At 46.9% G+C, this 11,477-nt stretch overlaps 1 protein-coding gene across 4 annotated transcripts in view; it reads left to right on the top strand.

Annotated features, from left to right (window-relative positions):
• Positions 1-11,477, top strand: part of MYOM2 (myomesin 2) — a 116,861-nt gene that overhangs the window by 93,553 nt on the left and 11,831 nt on the right. For 2 of the 4 annotated variants that reach the window (XM_032260305.1, XM_032260304.1), the window contains 5 exons: positions 5,724-5,887; positions 6,139-6,175; positions 7,327-7,349; positions 8,231-8,286; positions 9,537-10,345. In XM_032260305.1, coding sequence (XP_032116196.1) covers positions 5,724-5,887; positions 6,139-6,175; positions 7,327-7,349; positions 8,231-8,286; positions 9,537-9,854 — 598 coding nt within the window. In that variant the 3' untranslated portion in view covers positions 9,855-10,345. Of the gene's footprint in view, positions 1-5,723; positions 5,888-6,138; positions 6,176-7,326; positions 7,350-8,230; positions 8,287-9,536; positions 10,346-11,285; positions 11,291-11,477 lie in introns of those variants that run through there. The other 2 variants (XR_004263475.1, XR_004263474.1) reach the window with 2 other exon arrangements.

An 11,477-nucleotide genomic window follows, 5' to 3' on the forward strand; every position in this document is an offset into this window, starting at 1 on the left:
CCTGCACACTCTGAAGGCAGGGCTGGGTGACGTGGGTGCAGGCTGAGTCACACATGTCCACTTCTGCATCTCGCGTCTGTGTACTAGACTCTGATGGATCCCAGCCAACTCCACAGGCTTCATTCCAGCCTTTCCCCTTTCCTGGGCTATAACTTGGCTCCCCAGGGGAACCTGGGTCTCATCTATTTACTTTTTTTTTTTTGGATCCTAGTATTTACATCAAGCAGTTTCAGAATTAGTAACTCACATCTCTCTGAGAAACAAATGTGCAAATGAGTTCAGTGTTTCCTGCAATTAATTCCTTTCGTCTTTAGCCTTACAGTATGAAATCACAATATTGCTTTCCAAAGTTGCTTTGTTTCTTTATGTTCTGGGTGGTAAACAGTTCATTTGCAACATAGTGAAGTTCCAAAGTTACTTTATTTCTTTATGTTCTGAGTGGTAAGCGATTCATTTGCAACATAGTTAAGTTCATTTGTTACTGTTTGTGTTTTGTTTTGGGTTCCCCTTGCTTGGGTTGATGTTCCTCATTTATTTGGGAAATGTGAAAGGCAGTGTGGTTCTAAGAGTCTGAGCTACGGACCTGGAGCCCTGACCTCTCCTCCTCCCTGCTTACCATCCCCAGGCCCCTACCTGTCTCCTTCCCACCTGCCCCGTCACAGATGACTGACCTGCTGGTTGCTTTTGCACGAATGAGCGGATACATGTGTGCTTTTGTCTATCCTCCTCTGTCTTATATTAATATGAACCATTTTAACTAATTTGGACTGAAGGAATTTGGTCATGTTTTGTAATTAAGTAATACAAAGAAGAGATTTTGTCATATTTGGTCCATTTATGTCTCAAAACAACAACGATAATAATTTTTCAACCTGTATATGTCCAAGTCATTGTCTAGGTAAGACAACAGTTATAATTAATTCTGTGGCCGGATAGTCAAAGAAGTTAACAGCTATTTTTGAGCCCTAGGAATTGTTTGGCTCTCTTATAAGTTGCTCATTCAGGGGAAGCCAAATGAGAGGGCGTGGGATCTAGGGTGAGACCCTGAAGCTGGGAGTGGGAAGCTAGAAACCAGCATTTGCCCTGGAGGTGAGCAGCAAGGGCTGCAGACACCTGGGACAGCTGGAGCCTCTGCTGAAAGCTCTGCTAAGGGCTGTCCACGTTCTGTGAGGGGCTGCGTCTGAGTTGTATTGAGGGAACAGAATTAGACCCCAGTCCAAGAGAGAGAAGCTGGGTAGGAACTCCAATGCAGGCAGCTTGAAGCTGGGATTAGGGTTTAAGGCAGGCTCCTGATCCCAGGCTCACGCCCGTTTTCCTGCCACTGCAGCTCAGGGAAGGGTAGTGTCCCAGCTGAAGGCTGTGGGGTCTTGGCTCAGGGCATCTTGCATGCTTGCATATGTTCACCCAGAACCTGGGGTAGCAGCGGAGCCTGCAGCTGTGACGAAGGAGGTGGGACCATAAGCATGTGGGGTCCTAGAAGGGCACCAAGTGGGCCAGTGTGTGATTCAGTGTTCAGTGGACACCATTCCTTCCCTCCAGTGGGTTCACCTTTCGTCGCTGGCTGAGATTTAGGTTCAAGTGGCCTTCCCCCAAATTGTGGGGCTGTTGTAAAGAAACCCTCATTGAAGTAGAGGGTCACTTTTTAAAAGTGAAACTCGAATGATGAGTCACTCCAAAGGCCCAGGACCATCAGCATGAGGCCAGTGAGGCAGTTGTTTGCAGGGGCCCTTGTCTTCACTGCTGCCCAACCAGTATGTCCATTTCACCACAGCCAGGAGGCGGGCTGGATGCGTTTACAGCTACTTTACGAACGCTCATTTAAAGATATTGCATCTTTTTTCCTTGGCACCTATATCAAAATAAAAGTATGTTTATTCTATCAGCAAGTTGCTAATTGTGTGAGTGGAGCAGATCACCACTGGAATGGGACACAGTCCAACAGAACAGAAATGCCACAAAGGCTAAAACGCCCGCTACTTCCTGAAGCATTTGCAAGGTGACTTTGTGGCCTAGTGAGTTTCACCTGTTGGACAAAGCTGTGTATGATGTGACTGATAAGCTGGAAACTCCACTAGCTTTACTTCATGGCTCTGAGTCTAAACAATGAGATTTGGGGGCTGTTTGCAGCTTTACCTTATGGAAGAAATTCTAGTCAGTCTCTCTCTCTCTCTCTCTGTCATACACACACACCGACACACATACACAAAGCACACAAAGCAGAGGTTTAAACATCTTCATCTGTACATCTAGGATGCAATAGTTTTTGAGCATAACTTAGCTCTTTTTTGAGTGCATATTTGAGTTAATGGAGTTCAAGAAAACATTGTCTTCTCCCTAACGTGGCGTGTGGCAGGTGGCAGGATGAGATCACACAGGGTGGCAGTGATTGTTGCTTTCTCTCAGTGAGACTGACCAGTGTTAACACGAGCACAGTGTTTGGTGCAGGGTGCAAGACACCAGACATAATGAAAATTGTCCCCTTCTTCGCAAGCTTGGAGCTCATCACAATTTCCAAAGCAGCGTCCAGGCTTTGCAGGGCATGGAGGCAGGTAGCAGGCCAGGCAGGACCGAGGGCCTTACTGATGTGTGGAGGCTCAGGCTGGAATCCTGGTCTGTGTGTGTGTGCAGGAAACACACACAGCCAAGTTGGCAGTGCCTGCTTTTGCGTGTGTGTGTGTGCATTTGTTTGAACTTTGACCCTCATCAGTTCCAACAAGACAGGGTGACAATTCCAACAAGAGAGGGTGACAAGATGACTAGAGCCCATCAGTGTTGGCAAAACCAATTTTTCTGACTCTCGCCAGAAGAGTTCCACACTCTTATTGACCTCTGTTTCCTTGGATGGGGAACATTTAGTCAACACACAACTACCGCGGGCTCAGTTCCCTGCTGATCTGCAATTTCCGACTTGCTGATTGGTCCATCAAGTGTCCAGTTGTAAGTGCATACTGGGGTTAAAGAAGTCTTTTCAATTGAGCTGTGATGTCCCTACAGCGTGTCAATGTCTGTTTATGTTCAGGTCTCTGCACAGACAGGCTTCTTGCTGCTCCTGGCACACCAGGGTTTGGGACTGATTGGCTAATCCACTGCCTGGCATATCTTCTGTGAAAGGTTTTTCTTTTCTGTAGAGCTGAGCATCACCATGGAAAGCCTAATTTCCCTTTTGTACACAGGGATGAGTAGGTCTGAGTGCTGGAATGGTCCATCAGTCACTTTAATAATAGCAACCTGCTGCGAGCTCACAGGATGGCCTCTGTGGCCACTGATGCTCACCTGCCCTCGGCCACACCACGGATGGAGAACCTGGTGGGTCCATGTCACCTGGAATGTGAACACCAGGCAAGCATGGCACTCTTGGCCCGGCCCACTCCAGTTGCTGACTGCTGGGGTCCTGGGGTCATGGCCTCATCCTTCTTCCCTCTCCTGCTCCCCACACAGACCGTGCTGACGGTGATCTGAGAGCAGCCAGGCAGAGCATGGGGCTCTGCTGTGGGCTCAGCCTTCGTGAGGCCCCCAGGTCAGCAATATACAGAATTCCAGATGCAGAACTTAGACATTCCTGAAGGATTGTCCCGTCGGATTCTCCCACCTTTTTCCTGGGAGGGGCAGCTTGTGGGAAAAGGGAGATAATTAACATACCACGAGGGGCTAAAGGGGTAGCTTTTACAGCATGTATATTCCAACACAATTTTAAAAAGTTTAGAGAAAACCGAAGTGCTCACACTGTTCCTGTCCTCTAAGGCAGCAGGAGCTTGTCCCCACATGGGCAACAGGGGAGGCCAATCTTTTTATTGTAGACAAAGGTGTATCAATTATGTCCTAAAGTTGCTTCAATAGATATTGAGCATATCTTCTTGGATTCCTAAAACAACCCCATGGGGGAAGTGTTAGATCCTCCCTTCTCTGTCCAGGATCTGAGAGGCTAAGTCTTGGACTGAAGCCAATCCCATACCCCATCCCTGGGAGCTGCGGTTTTGGGCTCCGCCTGCGGAGTCTACCCCGGGATCCTGCTGTGCCCTCACAGAGCTACCACTTTCCATCTGGGCTGACTTGATTCTGACACATGCTGTCAGCACTACCACCGGGGCCATTTCTATCTCCAGAGACCGGGACGCAGAGCTGAGCTGAGCATTTATGTTTACATATATACCTTTTGAGACATGGTCTCACTCTGTTGGCCAGGCTGGAGTGTAGTGGTGTGATCACAGCTCACTGCAGCCTTGACCTCCTTGGGCTCAGGCAGTCCTCCTGCCTCAGCCTCCTGAGTGGCTGAGACTACAGGTGCCTGCCAGTATGCCTGGCTCATTTTTTTTTTTTTTTTGTATTTTTGTAGAGACAGGGTCTTGCTTTGTTGTCCAGGCTGGTCTTGAATTCCTGGGCTCATGCAGTCCTCCAGCCTCGGCCTCCCAAAGTGCTGGGGTTATAGGCATGAGCCACCATGCCTGGCTGAGCTGTGCATTTATTATGGGCTTAAGATAATTTGTTGAAGGAAAGAATAGCAGAGAAAAAGGCTATGATGATGGGGAGGGCTGGAGAATTCATTTTCCCAATGGAACTCAAGGCATTCTTGGTTGCCGGCAAGGGTAAGCAAAGATGCCATGAGCACCACAGCCAGCTGTCTGTGCAACCCACCCAGCCAGCCTCCCAAGCTCTGGCTGTTCTGGAGCTGGTGCCTGAGAGAAACAGGTCCACATTCCAGCTCTTGCGTGGCCTGGAGTCACTCCTGTTTTCATGCGCCCGTGACTACAACTTCCACAAATCTCGCAGGCTGTCTCTGAACTGAAGTAATGTTAGGAAGTAACTTATACACAATTGTCTGCAGTAGACAGGCTGCCCTTATTCGTTGCAGACGTGGGAACCTTAGAAGGCAGGAATGGGATGAGCACTTTGTTTTTATCTAAACTTTAAAAACTGTGGCATAATCCGTGTAATGTAAAAGTTACCATTTCAACCATCTTTAAGTGTACAGTTCAGTGGTGTGAAGCACATTCACATCATCCTGCAGCCACCACCACCATCCAAGCCCTTTTTACTTTCCCAAACCAAAACTCTGTTCCCATTAAACACCTGCTCCCCATTCTCCTCCCCCAGCCCCTGGCACCCACAGTTCTACTTCCTGTCTCTGAGAATCTGACTACCCCAAGGACGTCATAGGAGTACATATTTGCAACAGGATAATTTTACTCAGCAAAATGTCCTCAAGGTTCATCCACACTGCAGTGGGTGTTGGGATTTCCTTTATGTATTTGTGGACCACGTTCTGTTGATCCATTCATCATCAGTGGATGCTTGGACTGCTTCCGGCCCCGGGGGCTGTCATGAACAATGCTGCTAAGGATGTGGGTATCACAATATCTGTCCAAGGCCTTGATTTCAATTCTCCTGGGTAGCTACCAGAAGTGCAATTTCTGGATCATATAGCAGTTCCAGCTTTAACTTTTTGAGAAACTACCATACCGTATTGAGTTTTGTTAAGTCCATTGTGTTGTGACAAGTCATTAAATAATAATACACCTTTAAAGATTAAGTATTTAATTTTAAAAGGCTTTTAGATCTGAGTTACTGATGTGATCAAAACCTTTGTAACAGTGAGAAAAAGCTGTTGGGCTATTGGCATCAGCAAGTTAGAGAAGGCTGCCACAGCAACAGGAGATTGCCCTGTAGATATTGTGCGTACGATAAGGAGACCCTAACTCAAATACGTTCCTGTTGCTATTTTAAAGAGATGCTAAGATCTCGTCCAGTGAGCATATGAGAATCGGGGGCACTGAAGACATGGCTTGGCTGCAGATATGTGAGCCGACAGAGAAGGATAAAGGAAAATACACTTTTCAGATTTTTGATGGCAAAGATAATCATCAGCGTTCCCTCGACCTGTCCGGACAAGGTAAAATAATTCTTTGGCATTTAATAATTTTCTATGTAGAAATCCATTTAGATGCTGAAAGCAGCGAACACAATATGAATACAGGAGACAGTACGAATTTATGATGTTCGTGTAGAGAAAATGAAAAAATCAGTTTATTAATTTTTTTATGTATCAGTTTCCATGAATCAGATTCACTGGTAGACTATTTGAGGAATAAATAAAACCTGAACACTGAAATGGTTAATAATGTATGAATTATTTTCCTACAGCATTTGATGAAGCATTTGCAGAATTCCAACAACTCAAGTAAGATTTGCATATTTTGTTATTACGATATCATTTTAGGGGCAATTGAGCCCCAGTCATTTTGGCTGCATGGGGAACCTGTATGGAAGCCTTGGTGATCCAAAGAAAGAGCCATTCCTGGCAAAGAAGTGGCAATTTAAGCAATGCAATATGTGGAGGGCAGGCACTCTCACAAACCAGAAATGATTTATAAATGAACTATCCAGAGTCATAGTGACCCCAGGTGAAGTTTGGAAATAATTATTGTAAGAGTTGAAGAAAGAGAAAAGAAACATGAAAAGCGGCCTAACAGTCAGACAGGTTTATTTTGGAGAATAAACCTGAGGGGACCTTCTGGCTGATTTCCGTCAGGAGTGCTTTCTCTTACAGACTAAGGGTATTTATGGGTCTGGAAGGGAGATCTTATAGCAGGCTAGGAATGTTTCTGTGTGGAGGAGAGTTTTATTGTGGGATTGGAATGTTTCTGGTTGGAGGGAAGGTTGTCTCAGGGTTGGCATGTTTCTGGTTGGAGGTATCATTTGTGGTTTATGGTCATGCTGACATTAGCCATTAAGCTGATGTTTTCAGGCTGGATTTAGGCGATTTCTAATCAAGGAAAGCTTAAAATGGCAATGCTTGTCCAAGATGGTGATGCTGCTGCTCTGTCAATTATCATCAGAGCAGCGCCTCACGCAGAGCAGCTTTTTAAGGAAATTTGGGGATTTTTCAAATGTACGATCAAGTTTTTGCACATCCGAAGCTGACCACAGTCCAATAAACATTTGTTGATTGGGTGCAGGGATGAACAAGACAGATCAAAAACTGACAAGTTCAGAAAAGATCTCAAGTCTCCAGGGCAATCTGGTGAATTTGTTAAAAAAATAAATCACTTCAACCTGTGAGCTGGAATGCTAAACTTTTCTGTGGGTTTTAGCATCTGGATAATAGGGCATTTTCTACCTCAAAATGGGCAGTGGGAACCATCAGGAAAAAATCTATGATATCCATCCTGGGATCCTGTGACCTGAACATGTTCTTCTAAGAGAATGCAAATATATTTCCTGCTTTCTTTTGCTCTCATTGCTAGCGAACCTCTCAGCTGTGCCTTTTGTTGGAAGCACTTTCTCATATTCTCTTTTTGTTCTCTCCTCTCTGCCCCCTTTAACCTTTAGGGCTGCTGCTTTTGCAGAGAAGAGTAAGTACCTGTCAGATTATAACCAGAATGGCGTATTATTTTGGGTGGGGCAAAAGGGCTTGCATTTTAGAGTACCAACTTTGTATATTAAATAATAACCAGCAATCCCCCACCCTGATATAACAATGCCACCAACATTGCACCCTGTCCTGGAGCCCCACGTCCTGCACCACTGGCGCCTGCACTGCTTTTGGCCTTAGCTCCTTCACCCCTTGGGCCCCCTCCCTCCCTCCTCTCCTCCGTCCTCCCTTGCAGAACCTACAGCCCAGACCCCCAGGACCTCTTCACTTGGGACAGAAGTCTTGCTCTTGTTGCTCAGGCTGGAGTGCAATGGCATGATCTTGGCTCACTGCAATCTCCACCTGCCAGGTTCAAGTGATTCTTGTGCCTCAGCCTCCCAAGTAGCTGGGATTACCGGCATGCACTACCATGCCTGGGTAATTTTTGTAGTTTTAGTAGAGATGGGGTTTCATGTTGGCCAGGCTGGTCTTGAACTCCTGGCCTCAAGCGATCTGCCCACCTTGGCGTCCCAAAGTGCTGGGATTACAGGTGTGACCCACCTTGCCAGGCCAGGACACCTTTGCTTTCTGCCCAATTCAAGGACACATGTGGCTCTCTGAGCCTTCAGTCCCTCCCGCATCTCACATTTCCTCTGGAGTATTTCGCGTCCTACCTTTTCACAGCGTCTGTTATCTCCTCGCCTTTGTTCCGTTGGCTTTGGTTTATCCCTCAGTTGTACACATGTAAATCATTTTCTTTGGTGCTCTCTCTCTCCTGAGCATAAGCTCCTTCCTACATTCACCTTGGTACCCGCTGCTTCTCACACAGCCTCTGCTCTGTCTCGCAGACGTTTTCCTAACCAAGGTGATTTCCCATTGCAGATCGTGGCAGGGTGATTGGCGGTTTGCCTGACGTGGTGACTATCATGGAAGGAAAGGTAAAGATTCTAAACTAGGCCGGGGCGGGGGTGTCAGCACGGTGCAGGTGCAAGGGATGCAACCCCTCCTTTTGGGGTAAAGGAGAGGGAGCCCAGCAAGGGGCTTCTGTGTCCTAAGCCAGCCTGCAGGGAACTCAGAGCTCCCCTGACTTTCTTGCCCCTCCTAGATGGCCTGGGATAACCCCTGTATTCTCAAAGGAAAGAATCGCTTAGCGTTCTGAATTCACAAACCTGTGGTCACAGGGATGTGTTGTGCCACTTGGGCACCTCAAGGCAGGCGCTGTGGCTATAGGTGTTTCTAGGCCCTCAGGGTCTGCCAGGGTCTGATGCTACCTGCCCCTGTGGCCATTCACCCAGAGGGGCAACTGCAGGACAAGGTGGTCACACCCCCCATGGCCCACCAGCCTGTGTGAAGCTGCAAGCCACCTGCTTCCAGTGTGAAACAGCACAGCTTTACAACATGAAAGAAAAAAATCTCTGCTCCTATTCTCAAGGTCATTATGGAATACATCGTGGAAACCACTTATTGGAGTTTTAATTTGTTGCCTTTCAGTAGAATTATTGATATCTAATTGTACTTCTCCGGTTGCATCAGTGGTTCTAACTCAATGTCACGGGGACACAGATACTTGAGAGAATTTTATGAGGCCAAAATAGAAAAATTTATAGACCTCTTCTTTAGCAGCTGAGGAAAGCCTAGAGAACTCTTGAGATCTCATCTTAAGGATGTAATTGAGAAATTAGCAATTGTTTTGCTTTATCCTAGGCCAAAAGCATGTTTAAACTGACCTTCAATAATGCATTTTTTTTGCCTCCAATTTACCAGTTATAAGACAATATATTCATTGGATTTGCCAGAGGAACTGGTAAGAGGGATCCATAAGTCTAAATATAAAGGAAATTTAGTAGCAGGCTGGATTTATCTACTATAAAACATAGAGCTTAATTAAATCACTTTCACATTCTTTCACTGACATAGGGCTTGGACAAAAGCTGAGAATACACAGGACACATTCTCACTGATTTGTTTTGTGAGCTCCCCTGTGGAGGGGTGCGCCTGGGCCCTGGCTGGCTGTCCTCTGGCTGCTCTGTCTAGAGTGGCATTTACATACAGAAAGCCTTCTTGCTAAACAAATGACTGAAGGGCCCATAAATTTAACTGAGTGTGACCTGGAGCACGTCATCTCAGGGGATAATACAACTTACCTCTTTCTAACTCTTCCTTCCCCACCAACCTCTTCCTTCCGAAGACCTTGAATCTGACCTGCACGGTGTTTGGAAACCCTGACCCCGAAGTGGTTTGGTTCAAGAATGACCAGGACATTGAGCTCAGCGAGCACTTCTTGGTGAAGGTGGAACAGGCCAAGTACGTCAGCATGACCATCAAAGGCGTGACCTCCGAGGACTCGGGCAAGTACAGCATGAACGTCAAGAACAAGTACGGCGGGGAGAAGATCGACGTGACGGTGAGCGTGTACAAACACGGAGAGAAGATCCCGGACGTGGCGCCGCCCCAGCAGGCCAAGCCCAAGCTCATCCCAGCGTCTGCCTCAGCGCCAGGCCAGTGAAGGCGTCTTCCCAGCCTGGAGACGGGAAACCTCTTGGCAGAGCCAGGAATGCTGTGGGCTTGTTCCAAGTGAGCGGCCGGCGTCGGAGTGGCATCCTGTGTGCGCTGATAGTTGACCATGCATTGTGCTTTGATTTTTGCATTTGGTGATGATTATTTTTTACCCATCCAAGGGGGAAAGCTAATGTTTTCCACTAGACTAAGCAACATGTGTTTACAGGAGCGTAGACTGCAGATACTGGCGGAGGGTGGGTTGGCAGATGACACGAGCATTTTCACGGGTGTAGGCACGTGGGCGTGACACCCAGGCGTGTGTGTGTAGCATGTGGCGGTCTGTGTGAAGCCACTGAGAAGCCACCGTGCTGTCGCTTGCTCTTTAGGGGCTGTGAGATCTCGCAGTGCTGGAATCCTGGCTGTGGAGGCTTTGAAGCATGTGTTATCTGGTGACGCTTGTTTTCTCTTGCTTTAGGCAAATAAAACTTTAAAAATCACCTTGGTGTGGTTTTTCTGTAGCAATTCATGCCTGCCTGCACCTGCTCACCCTCCTGGCTTAATTCTGTGTCACCAGGCACTTTCATGGCCAGTGGGGTGCAGACAGCACCCTCACAGTCCAGAGAGCAGGGCAAGGTGAATCACACCGCAAAGCCCCTCCGACCCGTGGGGCTGAGTGACAGGGAGCCCATCGCCAGCCCCAAGCGGCACCCAAGACAGCACCAGTCCTAAGAACTGTGCGTTTCGTGCAAGGCTTAGAAAGGCCACCTAGTGATTATACTGCAGGCCTAAAAGTCTCTGTACAGGAAAACGCTGTGTGTAGATGGCTCTGTTCTTTTTAAGTGTGTGAATGAATGAGGAAGGGATTTAAAAAGAAAGAAGGCACTCATTTCGAATGATCACTGTAGCAGCCACGGAGGAAAAATAAAATCTTGGCTGAAGTTTAAAAAAAAAAAAGTTTAGGAGGAACATGTCCTGTCTTTGAACTTTTTCTTCCTTTGTTCAGAAAGAGGCTGAAATTCCTCTGGCATAAAAATACCATTTCAATATTTTAGTTTTAGTGTTGCTTTATGAGAGAAAATGCTTTGATAATTAAGAAACTTTCTGTGTCATTAAGGCCAATCCAAATTGTACGACATTTTGTTATATTTTTCCAAGGGAATAATACAAATTCTGAGAATTAAATATGTCCCCAGTAACATAAAGCCGGCTGAGCTGGTTTCCATGGCAGTGAAGTGAGTATCAGCGAGAATTTATTTTCATGATTTCTCCCTTCTCTGCTGTGCAGGTGAACTCTAGTGGAGTTCTGGCTGCATGGTGGAGCCACATTTTCCAAAGCACGCTTGGCAAGAGTGGGCACAGACAGGCTTGTCTCTATTTGACCTTGATTCAGTTAAACAGATTTTGTTTATTTTCCAGTTTAAGCAGTCATTTGGGCCAGGCGCGGTGGCTCAAGCCTGTAATCCCAGCACTTTGGGAGGCCGAGGCGGGTGGATCACGAAGTCAAGAGATCGAGACCATCCTGGTCAACATGGTGAAACCCCGTCTCTACTGAAAATACAAAAAATTAGCTGGGCATGGTGGCACGTGCCTGTAATCCCAGCTACTCAGGAGGCTGAGGCAGGAGAATTGC

This window comes from Sapajus apella, unplaced genomic scaffold, assembly GCF_009761245.1.
Source record: "Sapajus apella isolate SASKATOON/1434 unplaced genomic scaffold, GSC_monkey_1.0 scaffold116, whole genome shotgun sequence".
Lineage (NCBI taxonomy): Eukaryota > Metazoa > Chordata > Mammalia > Primates > Cebidae > Sapajus > Sapajus apella.